This window comes from Hirsutella rhossiliensis (genome assembly GCF_020360975.1).
Source record: "Hirsutella rhossiliensis strain HR02 chromosome Unknown scaffold00022, whole genome shotgun sequence".
Classification (NCBI taxonomy): Eukaryota; Fungi; Ascomycota; class Sordariomycetes; order Hypocreales; family Ophiocordycipitaceae; genus Hirsutella; species Hirsutella rhossiliensis.
In genome coordinates this window covers 707904-735156 of record NW_025408688.1, presented here as the reverse complement: position 1 = coordinate 735156, position 27253 = coordinate 707904, and the positions used below count along the sequence as shown (strand labels likewise).

Genomic DNA, 27253 nt, shown 5'->3' with positions numbered 1-27253 from the left:
CTCGCCTCTTTCCCACCTTAGATAGCAGAATCAAGAGTCTTCCAGTCCCTGATCTTTATGCCCACTTGCTCATCCTCCGTGCGATATGTCCACTTGAGAGAAGGATTCAAGACTGTCGCGGCCGAATAGACAGGTGAATCTTCTGTGAGCTCGTAGTAGTCGGCTAATTTTGCCCATGCTGTCTCCATCATCGTGGCTAGGTGAGGTATATCGGTCGTATTTCTGGCTGCTTCGATATGGTGCAAAAGGTAGTCCATGGTAGGTAGGACATCGGAAATGGACTTTTTCCAGCTTTCGTTGGCAATAGTAGCGTCGTGAAAGGGCTCGAGGAATTTATGGATCTCGGCCAAAACAATCCAATCGCACGGGTGCAAGGCATCTTCTTGCAGCGCAGGCTCCTCGGAGCAGAACACAGTAATGGCTTGACGAATTTTTGGTCTGAGAACCCATTCGACCATGTTGTACCACGAGTTCCAACGGGTGTCGTTATCCCGCCGAAGCCGCAGACCATCACTGAGACCTGTGAACTTTTGGAGCCGTTGAGGAGTCCATGTGATGAAGACAACGATGTTATGTACTTTCCCTATCGCCCCTCGTGTCCGCCACTGTTCGATCTCATCTTCGGATGGGCCGTGATAGGACTCGATCGTGCGCGGACGCTTACCTATGAGGAATTCCATCACCGCCAGATTGATGATGTGGCCGAAACAGCGAAGTCGATGCTGGAGGGGGTCGTAGAAAACGTCGAACTCACGTTCCAGGTCGTCGCTGACTTTGTCGATCATTGTGTTCATATTGGATGCGTTATCCATCATGAAGTAACCAATCTTGGAGGCTATTCCATACTCTCGCACAAACTCCATGATGGCTTCCGCCATATTCTCACCACTGTGCTGTCCTTGAAGTTCTTTGATCCTGACCACCAAGGACAGCAGACCATGATCCTCGGTGACGAACTGAACCGTGAATCCTATCACGCCCAAATGATTCGGCGATGTCCAGTTGTCTGGAACAATGTGTATCGACGAGAGAGCATTTTGTAGTGCACGTCTGACAAACTCCCGTTTGCCATCGTAGCCTCTTTGCAAATCGCTTCTAATGGTATCCCCAGATGTCGGAAGAAGATCATTCGCAGCCGGACAAATGTACTGTATCAAGTCGCGAAAAGCTGGCTGCTCAACATGAGTGAATGGCAGACTGCAGGCTACAACGTAGAGACAGTAAAGCTCGCGAAACATGGGCTGGTCAAGGGCATTTTCAGCCACTGTCGCCTTGCGTTTCTTGGAAACCTGGGCCTCATCGGCCAAAAATGCGGTGATGTCACCAAGTCGAGTTTGCGTCACTTCTCGCCTGTTTTCTTGTCTTCCGGGAAGCATGATTCGGTGCTCCTTGCGCAAGTGGTTGACAATGGCGGATGAACCGCCAGAGTAATTGTACTTTTTGGCTCTTTTCTTATTCCAGCAGGGTTGACAGTGCCACCATTTCGTCCCGTTTGCGTCGGTCCAAGCTGCCGCATAATTTTTCCCTTCCTCTCTTCGGCAAAATTGCCAAACGGGCGAAATATGCTGGCGGCAACTGTTCAGTGGGGACAAAGTGGACGGTGTTGGCGATGATGAGGCGGCAGTGTCACTTGCGCAGTCGGCCGCATCCGCCTGAGTGAAGTTGTCCATGATGTCGCGAACTTGGAGGCGATCAGATACTGAAGAAACGTCTTGGGCGTGTCGAAGTCGGCAATCTTGGTACGGGAACGACCGCAACTACGGAACAGGAGTCATTGCCGTAGAAATTGGGACACTGCAAAGCGCGACGAGGCCCTGATAAAACCTGATAAAATAGTCTGGCGCGTCACGGCGCGATTCATACGCATGCAAGCGTGAATTCGGTTCAGTAAAGCGCTCAAGAGACTGCAGCTCTTTGTTCCGGCTCGCTATGCCTTGAGGAACGAAAGGATTGGGGGTGATTATCGATCCACCACTTTCTACTAAAAATCCACCATAGTGGGTCAATCTGTGGCTGGTTCGCGCCAGAGCCCGGGCCCTGCCAATTGTGCGCGATCCCGACCACCAACTTGGAGGCGCGAGCAACGCAATTGATGCCGTAATTGATGCCGTAATTGATGCCGCAAAGTGATGCCGGCCGTGGTGCATCAATACGTGTGTAGGAAGGAAGGTCATTTTTAGAGTCATAGGAGGCGCAATTCTGCCAATTCAAAGGCAAAGGCGAAGGCAGTAGTAACTACAGCTCGTCATCGGCCAATTCTTGCTGCAAACGCTCCTCTGCATCTATCTCCTTTTCCATTATATTAAAATCGGCCAAACGGTCATCTTCGTCCTCGGTATCTTCCCTCTTCCTCTTGACGGCAAGGAACCCCTGCAAGGTCCACTGTGTGGCCGGCTGCGTGGCCTGATAACAGAGGATTGTGTCCTGGGTCTCGCCAGCAAGCTCATATTGAGAGTCGTCAGCAGCAGCGGCGCGCTGATACGCCCGTGGCATCTCTGTACCCGGCTCGTAGGAATCCCCGTGTGTTTGAAGGTATTCCAACCTGCTTCGTCATATTAGCAGCGGCAGCAGTGGCCGCCTTCGGCGCCTTGGCCCTCCCCTTGGCTCTTCTCTCAACCTTGCCGTCAGCCTTGCGCTTTCTTGTGCCTGTGCCAGTGAGTGCTACCGGCGCTGTTGACGGCGGTGGCCTGGTGGCCTCGTCACGCTCGGCTCTCTCAGTGATCTCGAATGCCGAGGAATTGCGGCGTGTGCTTTTCTCGAGGTTCAATGAGCCCTGGGTCGGCCTTTGCCGCGCACAGGCTGAACGTCGTTAGAGTTCGTGGCCTGAGGGTTTTCGCGATGCCAGAATTCGTCCACGTGACTCATTTCGAAGGGAACAGCGCCGGCGGCGCCAACGCCGGCGACAGCGGCATCTTTAAGTCGATTGAAGATATCGTGCCGGCAGGGAAGGCCGAGTGTGGCCTTAATGCTGCAGTGGTGCTGAAGATCACAGCGGCCGGGCGGTGGCTTTGACTTGTCAGTGACTTCCTAGGCACAGCGCGGAATTCCTTTCCTATCGTCTTGAGCGCCCAAGACGAGAGATTTGGCCTGATTTTGACGAAAATCGGGCTAATAGTAGACGTAGATGTCTTATGTATGCCAATCTGCTGCGAATTGAGTATCTCGTCCGACTGGTGCCTCCAGAAGGCCTTAAAACGCTGGAAAACAGAGGTCAAATCGCCCGTCGAGGTCCACAGGAACCGCTTCATCGAGGCATGCATGCCCTCAACGATAGAGGTTGTTGTATGGCCTAGGTGCCGCACCCGGTTAACGAAGCACAGCACGATCTTCTCCTTCCAGCGGTCTAGCCACGTATTCACAGCGTATGCTATAGCGGCCTCTGGGTGACGGCCGGGTTCCTTGAACGTCTGTAGCCGTTGCTCGTAAGCGGCTTCATCAGGGCGTTGACGAGAGAATGCCATTCTTTCAGGAAGGTGGTGAACTTAGGGTCGCGAATAACCCGATTTTTATCGTCCCTCTTCGCCTTAGGGAAGTACGCCTTGCAATTCGCAAGAACGTTCTTGTTGACGTGCCAGCGGCAGAGCAGGCAGATTACTAGCCGAAGCGCTGGGAAGGAAACGATGGCTTTCATTAAGGCAAGCTCTCGATCCGTGACGATGACCCGTGGCATCGGAATCCCCTCTTCTTCGGCTAGCTCTAGCAGGCACTGTAGTGACCACCTGTAATGTGGCTCTGCCTCGCCGCTTAGGAAGACAGCGGCTATAGAGAAGGTCATCTTCTCTGCCGTAGAGCCACACACGTTCAAAAGAGGCATCCTGACCGGTTGGTCTTGTACGTACAGTCCAAAAGGAGGACATTCGGATAACGCTTCCAAAGCTCGATGCCGGTGCGCGGTGCGATGAAAAGGCCGGTCAGCCGGCCTTCCTGGTCACGTGTATCCCGGAAGAAGAAGCCGAGAGACGGGTCTTTGAGCTGATCATAAAGAAACTGCAGAGGCGTGCGGCCCGCGAGTTCTTGGGTGCGATATAGGGCGATGGCGTTGCGAATGTGCTGTGCAAGGAGGAATTTGAGATCCGGGTCATGCTCTGGGTTCTGGCAGAGCCCACGGAGCTGGCAGGTTATCAGGGCCGGCTTAAGGCCACCGTTGTACAAGTGGATGATGTGATCGAGGTTATCCGCAATAAGCTGGGCGCGATATTTGCTGTGGGTGATGGCCGGCGTCATGGGGTGGTTATGTGGCTTGGAAGATTGGGTTGGAGACGCCCTCCAGCTTTCGCCGCCGTAGGAAGGCTGGAGGCGAATCTTGAAGTGGCAGTCGGTCTTTTGCGTGCTCGTATTAGGCCGAGCCCTCGATTCGTGGGCGGAAGGATCGTGCTTATCGCGATACTCGCCAGCCTTCGAGCATATCAGCATCTGATACGTGATGACGCCGGCTTTCCCACCTCCGCGTGGTCTTCTTGATCGCAAGGAGAAACCTTCGTCTTCGGCAGCAGCATCACAGGCGGCTTTGATAGCCTCGTGAGAGTCGAATTGGCTTGCGAAAACGGCATCCATTGCGGTGGCGGTGTTGTAGAGATATCACGAGAAGCTTCACTTTTGGTACTACTGTGTTATGCGGTGTGTTGCGCAGTGTGTTGTGCGTTGTGTTGTGCAGTCAAGCTTGCGAAAATCCGATTGTACGATGTGTACTTCGTAGGGAAGGTACGGAGTACACATAAATAAATTTTGCGGGGGCCGGTCCTCGCCACAGCCGTAGCCACAGATTGACCCACTATGGTGGATTTTTAGTAGAAAGTGGTGGATCGATAATCACCCCCAAGACATATGTCACAGTGGTAGATGCTCCAAGGTCAGGGGTATTCTCCCGCCTAAAGCGCGGTCGGTCTTGGTGCAAGCCTCCCAACAAACTTGCGTGATCATGGAGTTAGTCAGGGGGGCTCTCGGCTGCCGTGTGCCTGAACATGCTAAAATGCCACCACCACCGCGGACGGCAAGACCAGCTGTGCATAGCGACAGTGGCACAAGCCATAATGAGGCCTTCCGGGCGTCAATGGTGTTGAGACCGATCCAAGCATTTAGCCAGTGGACACCCTGGCGTGTTTGCCTGAGGCATGATATATCCATTCCTGACCGGATGAATCTCGGCCCGATGTCCAACTACGCCATGCGCTCTTCCGCCTAGCTCCCTCCACGCTTTTCGACCATTCCTACTTCGGGCCCCCGAATCCCCATTCTTGCAGCATCCCCGTGATATCTTACCTCACTGGTGATGTCTGCTGAGCCTGTCGACCACACCTCAGTGCAGCATCGTTGCGCTTTCTACGTATTACCGGATTGAATGGCTACTCTATCGGAACACGATCGCGACATAATCGCACGCCATCCCCTGGGCAGCTCTCTGTGCCACCTGAGGAAGTCACTTCAGGATGCAGAGCAGTCCTATGTATCAATCTCTGGTCCTCATGGTGACGCCATCGATGACTCCGAAGAAGGCTGCAAAAAGGCGATATGGCGACTACTGACTGCTTTGATGGGGCAAGAGACAGCCCTTGATCTCCATTCGCCCCTCAACAATCGAAACGTGGCATCCGAACTGGCGACTATTTTAGGGCATCTTCGTCAAGGCCACTACGACTACGGCCACTTCTTTCCGCTGGTTAAACTCGTCACTCAAAAGGCGTCCGACGCCAAGATCTGGAACGCCGTGCTTGATCTTGTCGCCGCTCTTACCCGAGTAACGCCTCCTGCAAGCGTTCCTGCGACATTCGACAGCACGCCTATTACCCATTCCTCCGCTTCCCAGCAAGGTACCGAACAGACACGAGAGGTGGTGGAAAGAAAGGTCTTTGAGGAGATCAGATTTTGCACATACCGCGACGTGGAAGGATTCTTTGAGAAATACTTCGAGGGGAAAACCTGGACAAGCCGTGCCTTGGGCATCTATGAGGCGATAAAGGACCAACACGTCGATGGCGCGTGGACCGGCCTTCCGAATCCGCCCGTGCAGGACGGAGTTCTGGATTGGTGGTTCCGATTCCAGGATGACTTCCTCTCGGAGGAACGACGCCGCTACTATTCGACCACGAACCCGAAGGATCTTGTCGGTGCCGAAGCTCAGCGACAGATCGATCTCTTTGTCAAGCGAAAGAATGGGCAGCCGCCAGATGCCGCGCACGACTGGAGGGATGTCGAAGTGATTGGCGAGCTCAAGGCGTCCAATAACAACAAAAAGGCGACGCTTCTCCAGATCGGCCGATACGTGCGAGATGTTTTCTCCTGCCAGCCGACACGTCGGTACGTTCACGCGTTTACAATCTGCGGGCGCGAGATGGAGGTTTGGGTATTTGACCGCTCGGGATGTTACAGTCCTGGCGCGTTCGATATCCATGACAAGCCCAAACGGTTCATACAGGTGATCGCCGGTTACGCAATGATGAATGATGAAGAACTGGGGTTGGACACGTTTACAGAGCTGGATGGCAACAGTCGCTTGATACACGTTGACCAAGACGGGACTTCAGGCAGGAAGAGGCTGCGGTTGGAGTCGCAGCCTTTCACCCGTCAACGGGCAGTCGTCTGCCGTGGGACGTCTTGCTATCTCACGAAGCCTCCGGACTTCGAGGATTGGAGTTATGTCGTCAAGTTCTCCTGGACGTCCGACAGGCGAAAGCCAGAGGCAGACCTTCTCAGATTGGCCCGTCAGAGAGGAGTTGAGGGCATTGCCGACTTGATCGGCCATCGTCGCATAACCAGCATCAATGAGATGCGATCAGGCCTGATATTCACAAAACCTTACACCTTTCGAGGTGCTCCAAGCTCTGCGTCGGCTTTTTCGCAGTCTTTCTCCCGGTCTCAGCCTGCCAGTGCCCTCTCTCGGTCATTCAGCGAGCTTCCAGGCTTAAGCATCGCTGACAGGCCGTTAAGAAAGCGCAAGTCGGCTGATGTCAGCCTGAAACCCTCTAAGCGATCAAGGTCCAACAGTCAAAAGTCGAGCCAAAAACAAAACGAGGTCACGTACGATGTGGAAGGAGCCCAAGGAACGAGTCTGCTCGCTCCCAACAGCGGACCGTATGATAATCGAGTCTTTCGATGTCTCGTAATCTCCCCAGCTGGCCGGGCGATCCACAAGTACGAAACGAAATCGGAGCTTCTAGGGGCGCTTTGCGATGCCATCAAGGCACACAGGTTCCTACACCTCAAAGGCAACATCCTGCACCGGGACATTTCCGAGAACAACATAATCATAACCGACCGCAAAACGACTGGCCACATGGGCATGCTGATCGACCTGGACCTTGCCAAGGAGCTGGGCAGCGGGCGCAGCGGGGCGCGCTGTCGCACTGGGACGATGGAGTTCATGGCAGTTGAGGTCCTGCAAGGGATCTCTCACACTTACCGGCATGATCTAGAGTCGTTCTTCTATGTGCTCCTCTGGCTGTGTGGTCGTCGTGGTTGGGAATTACTGCTCAACCAGAAGGAGCGGCCTACGCCAAGTCTGTTGACGAAGTGGTACACAGGCAGCTATCGAGAGATTGCGAGCGCCAAACGAGGGCATATGCACGTTGATGGATTTGAGGACATCTTGGAGGAATTTCCGCAACCCAAGTTCGACTGTATCAAGCCCCTTTGCAGGGAATTGCGGGGGATCTTGTTCCCTTACAGGGGACGGGCTCTTTGTCGGGACACCGAAGGATCCGGAGATTCTCTATGGGCCAATCATCAAAGCATTTGACAAGGCTATTGATGAGATCAAGGCGATGGAAGGATAAGGTGGTGTCTACTGTTCAGTATATTGCGATACACCTACTATGCTAATACATAATGGCTCCTCGATTTTAGAGGTTTGAGGATCAAGCAAGTGGTGCTCTTCACATCTCTGCATCTATCCCTAGGTCGAGGGTCTTAGCTACATGGGCTCTCAAGGCATGTCCCTGGTAGTCCCATGCTGGGGACTGGTCGTTGAGCCGCACGAAGACACGTAATGGCGAGACGGGAAAAGCGATGCTCCAGAGGGCGGGATGGCTCCGGACAGTCAGGTTCGGACAGTCAGATTACAGGGATTACTGCGCTAAGCAAGGTTTAACAGTCATCGCGCCTTGACTAGAGCCTGAACGGGAAATAAGTGCCCATTTTCAGTCTAGTCTAAAGTGTAAGATATCCACCGGGCGTTTGGTGGCTGATTCAGCGGCTGAGCGCCAAAACCCGCCATTTACGTAATGAGGCAAAAATCCAAGAAACATACGATGAGGTACATGGAGCACACTAACCTGATTTGTCTAGTCGGAGCCGGCTTTGGTTGTTTTGCAACAGTGACCCCTGCCGTACATTATCGGCTCGCCACATGATTGTCAGCAGTCGGTTGCAGGCTACAATAGCGCGGACAAGGGGCATGAAGTGAGCCGGGACAGCTGGTACCGCCACGTCGGCCGACGGCGGTCGAGCGACGGCTGCTAGGCTTGCCACAATCCGGGTATTCTTGACGAGCAGGCCGGAATGCTCTGTGCTGACAGATTGTTGGTGCGACAAGACGGTGCGCCTTGTAAGTAAGTTATGTCGTACGAGCCGGCAGCGGCCACCTCTTGGCAAGGGAGAGCGCAACAGGACCTTGTTGCCTTCTGCGTTGTGGACCTGCCAAGCACTTTAGCCGCAGTTTCCATGCTTTGGGCGTCGTAGAACCTCCTGGATAATTCATGCATCTCGAAGCCGGTGGTTCAATCAAATCCCCCAGGGGCTTTTCAAACCCGTCAATCAGAACGTTGTGGGCTGATCGTCCATAATCCGCGCAAGCTAAATGTCTACCGTGCCCACTGGTCAACCTCGGCATCTAGCAGTGCCGGTGCATGTACGCTTGTGTAGATATAATTCGCTTTTTTAGGCACGCCGATTCATGTAGGTTGCTAAGCATCCCGTCATTGGTGAATCGACAGTTCGTCATCAACGAGGCTGCACTTCCATCAACCTCGCCTGACCCTGAGACTCAATCAGAGGGTCGAGTTCCTCCTCTCCAGCTCTCGCTCCCCATGTATAGACAAGACACGGGAGACGGCGCCATGATGACGCAGAAAGTGCCTCCAGCGCCGTCGACTGAGAGGCAGGCGCAGAACCTTGCTGCCACCAGTGCCACCGTGAGCACCCCGACGTTCCAGTGGCGAAGGGACAGATACCTAGTGGCCCTCTCTTTCAACATCGCTGCCTTCCTGCTTCCAGCCCTGTACAGTACCCTGACCAAGCTTTGGGTTGCCAGGATTGACTCCAGCATGGTCGTCACGACAGAGTCAGCAGCATTTCCCTCTACCCACCAACAATGGCTCCCTTCCGCGACTGACATGCTCAATCCCCAGCGTCTACACGTACATGGCCACCATCGCCGAGGTCATCAACGAGGGTCTCCCCCGCGTTTCGTGGACCACCATTGGTGACAAGCACTCACGCAAACGCAGCCAACGTCTAGCCTTGACGCATACTCTCTTACTCGCGCAGTCCTTCCTAGGGCTCGTCCTTTCGCTCATACTGCTCGGCGCCGCAGAGGCTTTCGCCAGGGGGTTCGTGCCTCTCGAGGTGCGCCAGCAGAGCATCACTTATGTGCGCATCGGCAGCTTCTCGGTGTGCAGCGGTGCCATCGAGGCTGCCATTGGCGCTGCGACGAGGGCCCTCGACGAACCCGACGTCGCCCTGGTCTTGAGCTGTATCAAGTTTGCCGTAAACATTGTCCTCGACTTGCTGCTGATCTCAACCTTCAAAGTTGGGAGCTTCGAGCCGACGGCGAATCTACAGGCGGGCATCCATCTAGCCTGCAGTCTCGCAGCCGCTTTCGGCGCCCTCGCTTACTTTTTGTTCAAAAACTCGGTCCAGGAAAGTGGGAGAGAGCGGGTAGCGCCCAGTCTCTGGGCCCTCAAGATCCTCCTTTGGCCGGCCATTCCAACCTTTGTCGAGTCGGCCATCCGAAACTCCTTTTATCTGTGGCTCGTCACCACCATCGTCTCCATGGGAACCACCTACGCCACGGCTTGGGGCGTCTTCAACACCATCCGCTGGGGCTTCGTCATGGTCCCCGTGTCCGCCTTGGAAGCCACGACCCTGGCCTTTGTGGGACACAACTGGAGCCGCTGGCGGAGCGACATTGGCATCACCACGCTCCAGCCCCGGCCGAGTCTGGCGTCTTTGGGTCGAATCACCCGTCCGGCATTCGTCTCCGCCGTCCTGGCCCTCGCTTTCGAAGTGCCGCTTTGCATCTCCATGTATTTTGTGGGTGCACACTCCTTCGCACGGTATCTGAGCGGCAGCGATGAAGTGGCTGAAGTGACCGCACGTATGTGGAGAACGTTGGACTGGTGCTATATCGTGTACGCCGTGTCGACGCAAATGAGTGCCATCTTACTCGCGACGCGGCCTAAGTGGTATCTGTGGCAGAGCTTGGCCAGCACGCTTTTATACATCCTGCCCTGGACCATCGTCTGCCAGGTCGCCAAGCCGGATCGGAACAGTGCCTGGACGTACCACGCGCTGACATTTGGAGGGAGTCTGGTGTTTAGCTTCATCTGCATAATGGCTGTCCTAGGACTATGGGCGTGGACTTTAAGGACGGGGAGGGCGCACTTGGAGCAGGTCAGACTCCCGCCCGACAGTGCTTGACAAGGCCCTCAAGTCATCAAGCTTCGCGGCTATCGCTGCCACCAACTCTAATTGGAGGAAGAAGGGGTATGCAAGGCGAAGGCGAGGGCCTTGAGAGGGTAGTAAGGTGTGTGTACAAAGGGCTCGAGAGGTGAGCCTTGAGCTCGCACCTAGGCCTTGATCCCGCGCAGCACTGCAGCAGCTTTTCCATTTTGAGCATGGAATAATTTTGGCTCAGTGCTCGGTGGCACTCAATGGTCAGGACCGAGAGTGGACTCGATGCCTTCCACCACAGTCATAGTGATTCCACAGTGGTTTTTTTTTTCTAAAGTCTACCGGTATGTACTGCAATAGATGCACGATACCGTCGCCTAACGTCCTTCTTAGTCAGAGCAGTTGCCCGCCGCCCCCGCGAGCACACAGCTCGGCGGCCATATTACAATTATCTGGACACACAGTAACCAGTGTTGAGGGAGCTGGAGGGTCAGGTTTATTTGTTATTTGTATTACGCCCGGAGGGATCCCCCTATAGGGCCACTACGCTAATACGTAATCTACGGTTTCAGCACGATGCTGCATGCCATCCAGAGCTGCATGCCACCCATAGACCACGCTTCTTTTCGCATGCTGCCTGGCGTCGGTCGACGCTTCCATCCATGACAGGCCTGCTTGAAGGCCAATTTCTCCAAGTGTTCAGCGTCCTACCCTCGGAGCTGTCGAGCCGGCTGCTAGTCACGGCGACGTCGGAGGCGGCGGCGGCGCGGATTGGCGGCATCACCCTGCACTTGGCCTGCGGCCTCTCGGTCGTGCAGTGCGGCCAGGCTAGGGGGGCGACGAGAGAGGTCGACGGGGTGCGGCTATCGGGCCAGGGCGAGAACAAGCCACCCATAGCTACCCTAATTTTTCCCTCAACCGGATCGCTTGACCTAAGCGCATACATTGAATGGGGCATGAGTCTGACCGAGAACTTCCGCAACCGCCCTTGTGATCATGATTTGTGAGGGTTTCGTATCGAGGTCAAGCTGAGTAATTTGAGTGGACGGGTGGAGCCTAGGAGAGAAGAATGCCGTCACCCGACGAACCTTGCATTTAATAGCGCACCATCCGCTTCACGCCCGCCGCACAGAAACTATCAGACATCAACCCCGCAGTCACTCTTCTCGCGACCACAACCGGAATCAGCAACGCACCATGGCGGCAAAAGTCCAAATCCCCGGCCTCAACAGCGGCCTTACAGATGCAGATATGGAATGGAGCCGTCAGCTGTACGTCACACGCCTTGTCCCATGCACCACGCAGACTGCCACGCACACTGACCTCGTTCCGCAGGTACAACGGCCTTCCCTCCGATGAAGCCCAGCCCGAAGTTGAGCACCTTCTCCAACAGCTCGCCGAGATTTTTGTCCGAAACAACGCCCACAAGGTTTTCGGCGTCCACTTGGTCCATGGTCACCTCCAGATCCCGGAAAAGAAAGTCCTGTTCGGAGACAGGACTGGCCCACGTTGCCGCTGGACAAAGCCTACCAAGGTGGACTCATTGAACCTCGACAGCTTGCGCGGGCACACTTTTATTCTCACAGACAAGGGCTTCCACCCGTACGAATACCACTCCGGCAAACATCCCGAATTAGCCCAAATCGAGGATAACTTCGTTTCTGAGCTGGCCGACTTCCTCAGGACAAACCAACTAAGCAGAATAATTGCACTTGAGGTTCTAGACAGCCCGTTGCCGGAAACCATGATGGAGCTTGTCCTGGGGGATCATGGAACCATGATGATGGAACCGGAACGCCTGAGAGGCTGCAGACCGTTCCGGCAAACTGGCTGGGCTTTCGTAGAAGAAAACGGCGAGCCACGCGTGTGTAAAGATGGGAAGCAGCATCATGTCACAGGTCCCAACGGCCACATCATCATCGTTGAACCGCCGAAAAACAATGAGATTGAGACTTGTTCTGATGCTTTGCATTTCTTGAGGGAGCATGGCCTTCTCAACTAGGTGCACAGGACATTAACGAAATTTTCCCCCACATCCAATGTAGTCCACACCGTGATGAATGGTTGATTGGGACTTCTGGGGATGTTCAGAAAGTAAGATGACCCGTTCAGCAGAGCTGAATGAGCCCCACTTTCGGTGACATCAGCAAGATGACCCAGCACTACCGGTGTTACAGAACTCTGCTCCGGAAGTTCACCAGGCCGATTTGTTAGTTTATGGGCTATTGGTTCGGGAACGGTAAATGTGACACAAGACCCCATCCTGCCATCTTGGTCGAATGCCGTCTGGAGGAGTATCAATGTGAATTTTTGAGCATTGTGGTTTCGTAAAGCCCATATTGCCTGCTCTTTGCCAAGCATGAACGAGCTAGCTTGGAAGCTAGGGGAGGCTGCATATCGTCAACCCTGCATAATTTGATTGTAAAATGGGAGCATAACTCACTTGAATCAAAGGCGGCAATTGCACCTGCGTGCGGCATGAGATGCTCTTGTCCAATATGTCTCTGTATCGGCGGGCCAAGCGCGCCGGTTCGCGCGGCTCTGGCTTGCTCGCGTTTCGCGTGCACTGCAGCGTCGTCATCCAGGCCATGTTGGGCAGGGTCGGACATAGTCGCACCTGATGTGCCGTTGAAGACTAGATCGGGCGAGGAGGACGCTCGTGCAGCTAACTTGAGCCGTTAGCACCCTGATGTGGCAACGTATCTAGAAGCACTCACTCTCTTGAAATGACCCCTGCACCCCCGGCTGCGGGGAAAGGGACGGTACCAGATCACATGCAGCATGTTGTGATGAATGAGTAGCGGGGTGTTTGGCAGGAGTGGGCAAAAGGACTCGGTCAAGGAAAGACGGCGCCGGGCGGTGGGTGACGGTAGCGGCGTCTGAAGGGCTTGCGGCAGAATGGGAAAGATGAGAGGCGGCCGTGCTGGTATCTCGGTAGGATCTCTCACCCTTCTTGGACTCTTCTCTGGCCCACTCTAACGATTGCGAAAACTGCGGTTGGTTGGCCAGAGGCGAGCCCTGGGCCTGGAGCTCGGCCAATAAGTCTGGGTCAGGCCAGTTAGCAGCGGCTTCCCAGTGACAACGGAGCCTTTGACTCACCGTAAATTTTCCCGGCATCAGCGGCAGCACTAACGGTGGGGAGACGAGTCCTCTGCCTCTTGGTCGCTCGATCCGAGGGTGTCGGAGCTGTTCTTTTGCCGTGGGAACCGCTCGAGGGTAGGGCTTGTTCAGACTCTGCAGTCGACGACAAAGTTGGAGTCGTCCCAGCGTCAGGTGACGACGGCGGCGATGGCGGGAACGGGCAAGAATTTCCACCAGCAGCCCTGATGTCGGCAGGCAATGGGGCTGGCAACGGGCAAGCCGCTTCGGTCTGCAAGAGTCCACTGTAGCCGATGGGCGGTGGACGATCGGGGGCGATGCTGCTCGCTGCTGATGGTGCGGGGTTTGCTCGATTGCCATCTTGGCCGTCGGTCTCGAGACTTGTTGGCTGATCGTCAAATTCCTCCCTCACCACAACGCCGAAACGGTCCAACCCAAGACTGGCAGGCAACCTATTGGCGGCACGGTAAAAATATTCAGACTCATGCTTGGCTGCCTTATAAGCGGCTTCCCGGTCTTTCTCGGTGGCCAGACCCTTGGCTTTGGCGCGCTGGATTTTGCCGCGTTGGTCCTGCCTTCTCGCTTTCTCAATGTCGGGCTGCGTGATCGGGTTCATGGAAGCTGGGATGGGATGCACATTGAGAGATTTGGCCCAATGTCGATCCAACAGAACTTGGTTCAACCTCCTCACGAACGTTGGCCAGTCTATCTCCCTCGCTGCAGCGTGTAGCTGTTGGCAGTAGGTGTGCGATATGGTCCCCCAGCCATAGTGGCGTGCGACCTGGGCACCCCAATGATCAGCCACCGTTTGGAGAGCCTTGGCACGGGCCGCCCGTAGCTTCGCTCCCTTCGCGGCTAGCTGCGTGAATTGTCGCCACGATCCATCAAGCTCGCCAGAAGTGCAATTTTGCTCAGAAGCTTCCATGACATCTCGGCAGATCGCGGACAAGATCTCCAAATTCTCGTGGTCGCCCAGAAGGCTGTCTCGTGTTTGGCGGCATACCATGGCCTTCTCTGCATCGGATTTGCAGGAAGCGAGCTCGCGCTGGAGTTTGTTGACCTGCTCCAGTTGATGGCCGACGAGCACGACAGCGGGATCGCTCCAGGGCGAACCTGGAGACGATGGAGCTCTCGCCATGGTGTGCAAGGAATACGGTGAAGGCTGGGCTAAGGGGGGGGAGAAGGAGACGGTCCGTATGGCCCTCCCAAAGGCAGGACTTGGACATGTTAATAACAATGCCGAGACTCGAGGCTTGTTGCGATTTGCTAATCCCTGTCTACCTTGCTATTGGTAGGTACTGCCCCATATTTGGTCATTCGAAATGGGACGAAGTGGAGCATACTGTAATCCCAGCCACCAGCTGGGGTGTCTGCGCGCCGCCTGCATATACGAACGACCTTCCTCCAATTACAGTTCTCCTATAACCTTTCACGCCTAGTCTTGCGACGCGTAAGGTTTACTATCCCTTTGAATGTGCGAAGGTAGCCCCCAGGTCACAGACAGGGATCTCAGCCAATAAGACCACTAGCTGATAAAGAGTACACGACATAACCAGCGAATTGGGCTATGATTTAAGTCCCAGCAATCTGGCCGAGTAGCCACGTACTGTGGGTTTTGTGACCTGGGGCTGCCTTCGCACACTCAAAGAGATGAGGCCGGTGCGCCAGCCAGTAGCGAGCATGGTACATGGCAGGCGAGAACGCGCACCCCCTTTGGCAATTCAAGGTGAGGGGCAGGCAGTGAAGCTGTCCCAGTTCTCGTGTTGTGTGCTAACTGACGGTGCAAGAGAAGCCTTGCTCAGGTCCTGCGAAACGAGAGTTCGCAAGGACCCTCCGGGCCATGGAGACCACGGAACAGCTGAGAGGGAGTGCTAACCTGCAACGTGGTGTACGCGCCATGGAACACCTAGGTGCGACGACAGCCAAGCAGCATCCCGAGGCAAGAAAACGACGCTAATGAGTCGAGGGGAAGCATAGGGACAATCGCCGGGATGCTCCAACGGCCCTATTAGCGTATGTGTGACCCCGGTAAACACACCTGAGTAACATCTTGTAGCTGCGGGGCCATTGCAATCCCAGAGTGGTGCAGGGGTCACCTTGGGTCGTCCCTGATTCACACCTTCCACTTCATTTGCACTACATATCTGCAATAAGATGCCCCGGCACCACGGGCCGCCAACGCACGAGAACGGGTGGCGTCGTGTTGTCACGGCCTTGCTCCACCCGGTAGCGGTACAAGTCAGCCAATACGACTGAAAAACGAATACCTGCGATCGCCCACCCACATTTCAAATCTGCACAAGGGTCACAGTGCAACCGCCCAGCTGAAGTGGAACGAGATAACCAGCACGAGGCATGATCGGCTGCTGGCCACTGTACCTAGGCATTTGTTGTGGGCGTCCTCGTCCGCCGTTATACTATCGCATGAGGACCTTCTCCGCAAAGTTGCATTTCAGCATGTGCGGCTCATGCAACTACCACTGCGCGCCACAACTAGACCAACTGAAGGCTTTCCAGTTAGCCCACCCATAGATAAGCTAATACCTGGTTCCCAAACATGCCTTTTACATAAGAGCCGGTGTTCCACCCCAAGGTAGCCGCTTAGGACCAAACCTCTCAAGGCCCTGATCTATAAAAGTGCCGAACGGTCCACCTCGCGTCTGCAGTCTGACAGTTCGAACCCACCAAGCTACAAGTCGCACCCACGGAATCATTGCAATGGCGAGGTATGTCATTCTTTCGGCGACTATTTAACTTACTAACAACGAAAGTAGCACGGCATACGATCCAGAAGCATACCGCTCGCTCCCAAGTTTGCACCGGGCAAACCAGTTACTCCAAGAAAATGGTGGCGAAAGTATCATCACCGGCCCCATTCGGGAGCTCTTTCTTCGCCATAAAGTTCAAAAGCATCTTGGACTGGCCTTGCTACACAAGCATTTTGACATCCAGCCACAGGAGCGCCTCGTGGATCTTCGCAGCGTGTCCACGCCTTGGCAAACCGGGAACGACACGGATGCTGTCATTTCAAAGTATAACGGCCACGTCGTCCCACGGGCAACGAGATCCTGGAAGGGGGGCTGGGGTCCCTACGAGTTTGAGTTTACGGAGAGTGGATCATCTGACGTCGCGGAAGGCAGTGCGCTTTTCCTACAGGAGCTGTCCACATTCCTGCACCAGTCCAATCTAGATCAAATCCTGGGAGTCAGGATGCTGGATTCGCGAGATACTAACGCGTCGGTTGAGGTTACCGAGGGTCGCTCAAACATCATGCTCGCCAAGGGGTCTGTTGACGAAGAGAGTCTCATCTCTGCAATGTGGGTCTTTGGCATGGATGAGGATGACCGATGCAATTGTAGGGAATACTGTTATAAAGACCGGGGAGGAGCACATACTGGGAGCAACCATGGGTGTGGCTGACTGATACCCGTGCCACGCCCCACTTAATCTCGCGTTCGTTCCTCACCAGCTATGGAGCTGGTGAGGAACGAACGCGAGATTAAGTGGGGCGTGGCACGGGTACAGGGCAACCGGGGTAGTGGGGACTATGGGCATGTACTTTCCTTAGTCACTCGGCGCTGGTTTTCGCCCAACGGGTTTTTCCAGCGCTATTTATTACCTTGCAAATGCAGAGTGACTCATCTTTTCGGTCTTTATCAGCCGTCTTTATCTGCCGTACCCAATCCTGTATTCCCGCACACACACACATCCACGAACTTATCGCCATTCCTTTCACCATCATGTATCCCATCCTCAATATGCAGTTGCACATCGCGCCTCTCGATATTGAAGGTGCGGACGACGTCGTGCGCAAGGTAGATCTGCCTGCTATGAAAGATGGCCCTTTATACCGCTTGATGTTTCCCTTGAAGGAGGTCACAGAAGAGCAACAAACCGAAATCATCCACTGGTACGTACGAGGATCATCGATGCTTTAAATCGTACCACCGACACACTCATTCGAATTTGCGACGCTGAAGGCACACCACTTGGATTCTGCGGGTGGACCGTAGAGGATAGACCTCTCGCGAGGAGGGAGAACGGACCAGCAAGGCACCTGTTGATACCTGAGATGCTCGATATATCAGCATGGTCCAGCGTCTCGAGCAACTTGAGAAAGGAGAGAGAACGCGCTCTCAATGGTCGCAAGCACGTTTGCCGTAAGCGTGGAATCTTGGCAAAATCAATCTGGAACTGGCTGACCTATGCCGCTCAGGCTTAACCTTCATGTCGGTCCATCCTCGTCGTCAGCGTCAGGGCTTAGGTTCTCGACTACTACAGCATGCCTGCAATCGGTTTGATCAATTGCACTGCCCTGCTTTCGTCATGGCATCACCTCCGGTGTTCCACTGTACCGAAAATTTGGGTTCCTCATCGTCGGGAAGGTAGAGACTTCGAAAGGGATTTTCTCTAGCATGATCAGGGAACCCCAGAGCGGATGCCCTTAGCAAGACTTCCTAATCCGACTGCTAATTGCCATTCAAGCTGCGGCAGGGTTGAAACCCTTTGCCCGCAACCCATTTCAACTGCGGGTGATCGATCGCTAACCTTATCCACCGGTTGTCTTTGAGGATAGATATTTTTGGGGGCCGTCCAGGTTGGGTGTGAGAGTGGGCATTCCGGTTTTCAGGAGCATCAGCGCCGAAATGGAAGTAAGTATGCGCGAAGCATGGCAGGAAGAGCCCAGAAGATTTGACAAATTGGCGAGTTGCGGTGCGAGCGCGGTTTTTATGGATGGTCAAGAACCGTGTTCTATTGATGAGTTGGACAGCGATAAGGGTAAAGCACTTTTAGCAAGGGCGATGGAGATGATTCTTGAGGAGACGAAAACGCCAAAGGAATTGCCCAGTATCTAATTATCTTTTCCCGTCTCAGAGATCTATTCTCTGTTCCTTCCCTTCCCGCCTGACAATCCTGCCTTTTCTTGACACTCACGACCAATGGCCCCGGTAAGGCCGACCAGGAGACAGCCAAGTTCTTGGCTCTGTGCGCCAGTACGAAACCCATCTTGCGGAATTGTCACAGCTGAGAGTCACGATTCCTGCAGCCGCGCTGTTGCCCCACAAATCCCAATGTGGAATGTAGCAACGACACACACCTTTTGCCGTGTCTTTGGCCATCCTTGTTTGGTCCATCTCCACCAGAGAGCTCATGGTGTCGTCACGGCCCCTGGGCAAGTTGCCCTCTGTGCCGTTCCATGGCGTTCCGACCCCTAGTCAAGGATTGATTAGACGCATGCAAGTTAGAGTGCATGAACCAGGTTGTATGCACTGCTGGTGATGCCGAGATACTGGATGGCCTCGTAACTGTGAGCCAACCACATTGACCAGCTGAAGTCGTGCAATTCCACCCACCCTACTCTGACCAGGGCCGTTTTAATGTGGAGGAAGCTCATATGCCTCATATATGTAAATCATCATATCAACAATAGCCCAACCCCAAGGCAATGATAGTGTAACCTTCCTATGCACAGAACACCCAATCACCATCTTACTCTAGGTACATCGTCCCGTTTGTAAAGCGACTGGACAATGTGCTGTGGCTCTCTTTACCTGAGCGTTACTTGCTATGTACTAACATTCGCTGTTATGACTTAACGTCTATATAAAGCACGTCTCTCGTTCTGGGCGAATCCGATGCTCATATGCCTTCTCATCACTCTAAGTCCCAAATCCACTCTCCACCATTCCAGGTTGCCGGATGCCGACATGCATGACGAGATTACCATCAAGGAGGTTACCGAGGCTGGTGTCGTGTTTTCCGTGACGACGGTCTTTCTGGCGCCCTACCTGTACTGGATGATCAGAGTCAAGCCACGAGAAGCTTCGCGTAGGCGAACTTGGGCGTTAATTTCTACGGCCTCTGTCTTCTTGGGAACCGGACTAATATTTGCCTCTTTGTTCGGCAGTGCGAGAAATGCACTCTTACCAAGCGTCCTTGCCTACCCCTTCTTCACAGCCTGGAAAGGAGTCACAATATTATGCGTCGACATCATCGAGGTACTCCTATTTAAGCCCGTCTAGTTATCTCCCTATATACTCATTGTTTACAGCTTATTCAAGTTGTCGATCCCTTGATTTACGCCTATTTTTCTCGCGCCGTCGAGCCTGACCCATCCATTAAGGCGAGAATCATCATTTTTGGACTAGCATTAGTCTTTCACCTTCCCTTTATTGGGGCGACCGTCTGGCATATCAGGCTATCTGGCATCGAATACTGGTGGGCTGCTCCATTGGTATCTCACTTGACTACCGTTATTATGGTTATGGCGATATGGAGGAAGACACAGCGTTTCCGTCGTTTTGACCGGTGCTCGAACCAGCCGACGTCAAACCAAGGGATGCCGTGGCTTGGAGCAGTAAGCGGACTGGTGTTCCTAGCATCATCTGGGCTCCTAGTATGTTCTATGACTGGTTGGGTGAGACACCAGTTTGGAGGTCAATGTGGACTTTGTCTGGCGATTTTAGTTATGCCGGCAGTACCTCTTGACAATATGATAAGAGAGCACCAGAGGAAACGGGTAGATAGAGAGATGCAGCTGTCTGTGGTGACAGAACCCGGTACTGAACGGTCGGCGGAGCACTGGTATCATTCTGAGGGCATTGATTCAGAGTGACGGTAATTTTACATCACTGTCCTCGGTCTGCCTACGGCTACTTCCTTCAATTTAAACGTTCCAAATTAGGTCACCCGCAGATGCCGCGTTCAGGTCGATGCAAACGCTCCAAATAATTCTTTCATAGCTGCAAGCGCGACGCAAAGGTGCCCTCCAAAGCATTAAAGGAAGCCATGCCTTCCGCGTACATCATCTTGCATGTATGATCTTCAGTTTAGTCACACTCTTCACTCGAACTCCTACGTTAGTTCACGAAAATTTCCACCAGTCGTCTAAATGACAAGAAGGTTTTCCTCGGACTCGCAGAAGGGCTCGCTAGTTAAGGATTACCGGCTCGTCCCGCCCTACCCGTCACGCTGTAGGGAGTGTCCAGACGTCTATATATGCTCTACTTACGTCTACAACCGAAGCTTCAATCGGATTCCAAACTCTGGGGGCCGAAGAGCTCAACGCAGACGACTAGGTACAGTTCAGATGGCAGTGACCGCAGCGAGCCGAGCATGCAGCGGCAGCTATTCCAGCGCACGACACCCAAACCTAGGGGAAAGCAGCGGCAATCACTCATCACACTTGTGGTGGAGAGTGCCAAAAAGCAACAGTCAACCTCAGACAAGGGATTTGGCGAGGAGCCTGGATTCAATTTCAACATGCTCAAGTCACATGCGACTGCGGGAAGCCCCGGGCAGTTCTATCGCCACAAACGACTCGCCGCAGTGTGCTCACGACCGAGTTGACGCTGTTGACCGACTCACTTAGACTTGGACTCGTGCTGGAAAGGCGGCAGGGGGCGGTCACAACCGACGCCGTTTTGGATCATCGATACGCCTCGCATGATTCGGTGACCCGAGGGCAATTCCCCGACAAGTCTCGCATGAAGGCGAGCGAGGATGCAAATGCCAGCTTGTGGAACCAGCGTTTCTTAGAGGAGATATCTAAGGACTACTACCATTATAAGGACTGGTGAAGATATAACAATTCAACACTCCTCCACGGCTGGTTGCTTGCTCCTCCGGATTTTGTGAATCCGCTGTCGCTTATGCCCTTGCCCATGGCTTTGCCATATTCTTTCAGGCGCTCGACATTCTGTACTCACACCCCCGTATATCCCGCCATGGTCTCTCCGCTCGCATTTCCTGGTGTGTCGTGACGAGTCCGAAGGAGAAGACTGAGAAATGCTGATAGTAATTCTAACAGGCTTGCAGAGAGGGAGGTCAAGTTCCATCTCAACCTGTTTGCCTTGTCCGTTCTCGACTGTACCGCTGGCCTCTACTCGATGGCAAGTATCGGATACAGTGACTCGAAAAACGAGCCCAGTAGGAGGACGATTCTCCTTGTCATCGCCCCAAAATGAAGAGTAATCACTCTCTTCAAGATCGCTAGGTGCAAACGAGGGCTGTATATTTTGTGTAGGTGACACTTCAATCTCGTCTTGTGGATATCTGTCACGGCAGTTTGTGCTGTTGAATTGGCTTTCGGTATCCGAGAATTCTGATGTGGGCGAGGTAGGACAAAGAAGCATATCGAGAGCACGAAGATGACCAGTTTGTCCACAGGCAATCGATTCAGTGGAACTCATATTCCCCTGCATAGTCGAGGTAGTGTCAGTCGACATGGCGGGAAGGAGGGCTTCGTTGGCTTTCGGAGAGTTGCAAGAAAATGGGAGATATGGAAACTGGGACAAAAGGGGGGTGGTGCCTACCTCCTTCACTATCTAAACGAGTATGAGACGGGCTGCCTGGCCGGGACGAGAGCTCCAGCGAATCATCCCGAGAATCCCCAAGGCGCAGCTTTGGCCATCTCATTGCACATATCGTCGGGTGGGATCATGCGCCTTCCTCCACTTCCGGGCTGTGGTCCGTTGTTGCTTGGCTGACGCCTGCCGGCCACCCCTGAGATGGTTTATGCGTCTTTGACCAGGTTCAGCTTCTGCATCTATGCGCCGATCACATCCGCTAATGCTGCAAAATTACGAGTAGCCAAATTCTCTGTAGGCGCAGGGGGGCGAACCGAATCGTGCAGACTAGTCCGCAGCCTCCCCTGCGACGGGGTTCAGGGAGGGAACGCGAGGCAGGACTTGTCCGTTAATTTCTCTTCCCTCGCCGTTGACCCAATGTATGACAATGTACATGTGCATGCCTGGGAAGTGTCGGGGGTGGCGAAGCTTGCAGCGGAGGGAGCCTCGCGACAAGGGAGGGCTGCCCACGTCGGCATCAACTTTGGGAAGACGCCGTGGCTGACGTTTGCGTTGAGCAGAAGCCGGCCGGTGCCTAGGCGGGCCGACTGGAAGAAACCCCGGGCGGCGATGAGCTGGTGAAAGTCCTGGAACAGGTTGGTGGCGGCCTCGTCTTTGCCAAGGGAAGAAGCGGGCGCTGCCGACGGCCGAGATGTCGTGCAGCTTGGAGCGCGGGCCGTGGCCGAGAATGACGTTGAGGGCGTCGACGACGTCCGGGTACTTGGGAAGAGGCCGTCGACGGGGCCCTCGCTCATGGTGCCGACGTACTTGAGCAGGGCGTCGAGGGCGCCTCTGTCGGGCCGTGGATGGTGGCCTCGATGACGTCCCACTTGTCGCCGCTGGTCTCGACGGCCAGCCGGAACCGCACCGGGTTCTCGGCCAGCTTGAGCTTCTGGAGCGAGACGAGCTGGCTCTTGTACTCGGTGGCGAGCACGAGCGTCTTGTCGGCGGCCTTGAGGGTGGCGAGCAGCTCGCGGACGGCAAAGTAGAGCTTGCGGCCCTTGACCTCGCGGCTGGCGGCCTTGGACGACTTGGACGGCTCGCCCGACGACGTCTCGGAGCCGACCTGGACAAACTCAAAGGTGTACTTGTACAGCACCATGGGTTTGAAGGTGACGTTGAAGTAGTTGGACCACAGCGTGACGGGCTGGCCGCTTGTGCCAAAGGCCGGCCTCAGGGGAAACACGTCAGTGGACCGGGCCTGGAGGGGCGGCGCCTGGATGTTGGTCTTGGCCATCTGCGCCGCGAGGCCGGCGGCCGAGGATCTCTGCGTCTTGATGAGGCGGTCCTCGAGGGCCGTCACGGCAGCGTCGGGCTGCGGGAAAGATCCATTGACGCTGCGGGCCTTGTCAGCGGGCCGGGTGTCGAGCACGGCAGACGGGGGCAATATACACACCTATACGCCAGCTCGATCGTCGTGTCGCGCGGCCGGCCCCCACGACCACCGCGGAAGCCGCCTCCGCGACCGCCCCGGTCACCGCCGTCGCCACGGCCGCCGCGATAGCCACCGCGTCCGCCGCGATAGCCACCGCGTCCGCTCCGGTCCGAGAAGCCGCCGCGGCCGCGGGCAGAGGAGCCGCCGCCGCCCCGGTCTCCGCCGCGGTCTGACATCGCAACAGCCAAGTCTATCTCCAGGGACGTGTCAAAAAAAATTAACGCGGACCGGGCAAGGGATGTCGCGACAGGCCAGGGTCTTGCTCGGAGCACGGCCGCGGCGGCTTACATGTTATATATACGTGCACGCCGAGGCGGTGAGCAAGCAAGCAGCGCAGTCGCCGTTTGCGCGGGGCGGCAGAGGCCGTGAAGAGGAATGTGTGCGAGGCAGGCGCAGGCGCAGGGCAGGCCGTTTGCTGCCTGTGAGCAAGAGCACGGGCTCGCACGAAGTGAATGGCGAGATGGGCCGGTGCTGGGTGACGGGCGGCGGGCGGGAGAGCGCCTTGCAAGAGCTGTGTCCCGTCCTTTATCCTCTTTAGCCAGGGCCTGTTCCCGCAGTCTTTGCACCTCGATGCGCCCGCTGTTCACGACACACTAGAGAACAGGGCCGGAGAGGATGCTGGCTGGCCTGGCATCGTCGTGGAGGAGGCGAAAAATGCAGACGAGACGAGGGTGAGGTGGTAGTTCAAACCGTCCCCGCTTTTTTGGTGGATGGATAGTCGCATATCAAGCCTGGGGAGCCAATAGAGGCGCGGACCCCCGCGCCTTTAAAGTCGGCGCGGACGTCCGCGCCTGTTATGTAAGCCCAGGCGGAAGATAGTCGGGCCGCCCCCTGACCTGTACTCTCCTTTTCTATTGCATGTGGCAAACTGTCGCACAGAGAGCCAGCCTCATATAGCATACCATCTGCGCTCAGAGTAGTTGTCCGCGGAAGCGATGCTATAATCCGCATATTAAGGTCGAGCGCCTGCATGCGTGGTGCTTGGACCCCATTGAGGCCAAAGCTCAAACGCAGGCTGCATTAAACCTCGCAGGCGGCCTCGGTTACAAGGGTTCTGCACCACGTCCACAAAGCAGGAGTTTCCTTTCCTTTGTGTATAAAGAGCTGCTCACTGTCGTGCACTACAGCTAGCTCTTCAAGATAATTCCAATATGGGGCTTACTGAATTCCCTGACGATTGCCTTCCTCCTGAGGGCCAGTTCGACTCGCGAGAGTCTCTTCTTGCCTCAATTAATGCGTGGGCGGCTCCAAGAGGCTATGCCTTCACCACAGGCAAGTCCACGAGAGACCCGCGGTCCGGAAGACGCACAGTCATATTTGCCTGCGATCGTGGAGGTAGACTTGGGGCTCATACAAGCAAGGACCAGAAGCCAGCTGATCGGCAACGGTCTACAAGCTCCCGTATCACTGGATGCCAGTTTTCCATCAATGCGAAAGAGAGCCTTGATAAGTCGTACTGGTATGTCAGGCATCGCCCAGGCGAGGAGAAGTCGGTCCACAACCATGAGCCCAGTCTGCATATTACAGCACATCCAGCTCATCGTGCCCTCTCCTCAACTGACCAGTCAGCTATTGGGAACCTCTCAAGCGCTGGCATAGCACCAAAGGATATCCGGACATATATGCGCCAGAGCTCTCAGACTGCCCAAGGAGCGACACAGCAAGACATATATAACTGTATCGCACAGCGCAGACGAGAGCTCCTTGCTGGCCAGAGCACAATGCATGCCCTTGCCAATGAGCTTGACAACGAGGGGTTCCAGAGCCGCATACAGCTTGATCATGATGGCCGAGTCACAGCAGTCTTATTCGCACACCCAGCGTCTCTAGGATACCTCAACGCATACCCAGAATTACTACTGCTAGACTGCACATACAAGACGAACAAATATAAGATGCCACTGCTCGATATGATCGGCGTTGATGCCTGTCAGCGGTCATTCTGTATTGCCTTTGCCTTCCTCAGTGGTGAAGACGAAAATGACTATATCTGGGCACTGGACCAACTCCAATCGATATACGAGTTATATGACATTCGCCAGCCATCGGTTATCCTGACAGATCGCTGCCTCGCCTGCATAAACGCAATTTCCCGGTGCTTTCCTGCGTCCAAGTCTCTGCTTTGCATCTGGCATGCGAATAAGGCGGTGCTTAGCTATTGCAAACCAGCTTTCGACCGTGACGATGAGGACTCTAATAGTGATGAGAGGTGGGCTGAGTTCTTTGGGTATTGGCACTCAATCGTGGGCTCGAAAGATGAGGAGACATTTGATCAACAAGTTGAAGAGCTCGAGAAGCGCTTTGTGCCACGATACGTCAAGGAGGTTAGCTACATACGGGAAACCTGGTTGGACCCGTATAAGGAAAAGCTCGTCAAGGCCTGGGTCGATCAATATGCTCACTTCGGCAATGTGGCTACTTCCCGGGTGGAAGGCATCCACGCATTATTGAAGAGTCACCTTAAGAAGTCAACATTAGACCTCTTCGAGGCAACGAGGGCAATCAAGCAAGCTCTCCTCAACCAACTGGCCGAGCTACAAGCCAACCAAGCCAGGCAGCATATACGGATGCCAATTGAGCTCTCTGGAACCGTATATAGCACGGTACGTGGCTGGGTATCACACGAAGCCTTGCGACAGGTTGCAAAGCAACACAAGCGCCTCAACGAGAAAAACACCCCATCTTGCACAGGCAGCTTCACCAAGTCTCGCGGTCTCCCTTGTGCGCACGCATTACAGTCTCTCATAGTGGAAGATCTGCCTCCGGCTACAACATTTTCATACACATTGGCGCCTTCGACGGGATAACAAAGAGATTGGTCAGGTCCTCATAGAGCCTCGTCGGCGACTAGACCAACTTGTCGCCGCATCAAGGATATCACAGTCATCCACACAGCGCGAGCCAAGTGCATTTGAAGCCATAGAGTCAGATCTACGGCCAAAGGCGCCGCCTACATGCAGCAAATGCCACCAGCAAGGGCACATCATGACATCTCGCAATTGTCCTTTACGCTATAGCGACATACTGCAGCGGGCAGAGGCACGGGCGGCACAGACTGCAGAGACTGCAGCAATTGCAGGGACTGCACAGACTGCACAGACTGTACAGACGGTAGCAGTTCCAGAGACTGCGCAGACTGCAGCAGTCATGGAGAAAATGACAGTTGCAGTCACTACGGTCTCTACAGTCTCTACAGCAATTGCAGAGACTACAGAGACTACAGAGAATCTATTATATGATGACCCACGAGCCATCTATCAGAGGTATGTCAGGGAAAGAGACTCTTGGTATAGAGCACAGCCTCGCGGCAGTCTCAAGACCAACCAGGCATACCGAAAGGCAATGGGCTTGCCATTGCGCTACAGCAAGACTGAATATGACTGGTGCCTCGACTGGAAGCAAATGTCAAGGAGCTGCGGCTCGAGGCAATGGACCAAGGTAGAGATGATGGCATACCTTGATTGGGATAAGGCAGAAGAAGAGCGATTAGATGCCCGGGTGGCCGAGGAAATTCAGGTGCAGCCTTTCTCACGAGAAAGAGGTACTGCAGGTATATGGGCTGACTGCGAGAGAGACTCAGAGGAACAGCAGGCATTTTATTCACATATATAAGTGGTGATGATGCCGGCGATGCGAAAATGTGAGGCAGATCGTGAGATCACCGACATGCACCGGCGTGTAGCACTGTAGCTGGCCAATTTTAAGGCGGTGAACTTCCCGCGCACCCTCCCTTGCCACGCAACAGCGGCGCCCTTTGCGTCACGTC

The 27253-nt window shown here is 54.7% G+C and overlaps 8 protein-coding genes across 8 annotated transcripts; 4 read left to right on the top strand and 4 right to left on the bottom strand.

Moving 5' to 3' along the window:
- Positions 1-17: 17 nt before the first annotated feature.
- HRG_11798 (transposase-like protein) lies at positions 18-1072 on the bottom strand (the record flags this gene model as incomplete). The annotated part of the gene is made up of 4 exons (XM_044870268.1): positions 18-527; positions 579-868; positions 938-1006; positions 1060-1072. 4 exons carry the CDS (start codon positions 1070-1072, stop codon positions 18-20), a joined length of 882 nt encoding a protein of 293 aa, XP_044714763.1.
- A 2729-nt stretch (positions 1073-3801) lies between these two features.
- HRG_11797 (FAR1 DNA-binding domain-containing protein) lies at positions 3802-4554 on the bottom strand (the record flags this gene model as incomplete). The annotated part of the gene is made up of 1 exon (XM_044870267.1): positions 3802-4554. The coding sequence occupies one exon, from the start codon at positions 4552-4554 to the stop codon at positions 3802-3804; it is 753 nt and encodes a 250-aa protein (XP_044714762.1).
- Positions 4555-5530: 976 nt separating this feature from the next.
- Positions 5531-7769, top strand: HRG_11796 (kinase; the record flags this gene model as incomplete). The annotated part of the gene is made up of 6 exons (XM_044870266.1): positions 5531-6104; positions 6165-6294; positions 6367-6822; positions 6886-7451; positions 7518-7613; positions 7663-7769. The coding sequence occupies 6 exons, from the start codon at positions 5531-5533 to the stop codon at positions 7767-7769; spliced, it is 1929 nt and encodes a 642-aa protein (XP_044714761.1).
- Positions 7770-9050: 1281 nt separating this feature from the next.
- On the top strand, positions 9051-10632 carry HRG_11795 (uncharacterized protein; the record flags this gene model as incomplete). The annotated part of the gene is made up of 2 exons (XM_044870265.1): positions 9051-9274; positions 9342-10632. The coding sequence occupies 2 exons, from the start codon at positions 9051-9053 to the stop codon at positions 10630-10632; spliced, it is 1515 nt and encodes a 504-aa protein (XP_044714760.1).
- A 1170-nt stretch (positions 10633-11802) lies between these two features.
- Positions 11803-12607, top strand: HRG_11794 (uncharacterized protein; the record flags this gene model as incomplete). The annotated part of the gene is made up of 2 exons (XM_044870264.1): positions 11803-11876; positions 11941-12607. The coding sequence occupies 2 exons, from the start codon at positions 11803-11805 to the stop codon at positions 12605-12607; spliced, it is 741 nt and encodes a 246-aa protein (XP_044714759.1).
- A 106-nt stretch (positions 12608-12713) lies between these two features.
- Positions 12714-14842, bottom strand: HRG_11793 (uncharacterized protein; the record flags this gene model as incomplete). Its single annotated transcript, XM_044870263.1, has 5 exons — positions 12714-12736; positions 12786-12995; positions 13049-13261; positions 13554-13649; positions 13705-14842. 5 exons carry the CDS (start codon positions 14840-14842, stop codon positions 12714-12716), a joined length of 1680 nt encoding a protein of 559 aa, XP_044714758.1.
- Positions 14843-16422: 1580 nt separating this feature from the next.
- HRG_11792 (uncharacterized protein) lies at positions 16423-17124 on the top strand (the record flags this gene model as incomplete). Its single annotated transcript, XM_044870262.1, has 2 exons — positions 16423-16430; positions 16479-17124. 2 exons carry the CDS (start codon positions 16423-16425, stop codon positions 17122-17124), a joined length of 654 nt encoding a protein of 217 aa, XP_044714757.1.
- A 5162-nt stretch (positions 17125-22286) lies between these two features.
- Positions 22287-23663, bottom strand: HRG_11791 (argonaute linker 1 domain-containing protein; the record flags this gene model as incomplete). The annotated part of the gene is made up of 4 exons (XM_044870261.1): positions 22287-22305; positions 22524-22689; positions 22821-23389; positions 23449-23663. The coding sequence occupies 4 exons, from the start codon at positions 23661-23663 to the stop codon at positions 22287-22289; spliced, it is 969 nt and encodes a 322-aa protein (XP_044714756.1).
- Between the last annotated feature and the right edge of the window lie 3590 nt (positions 23664-27253).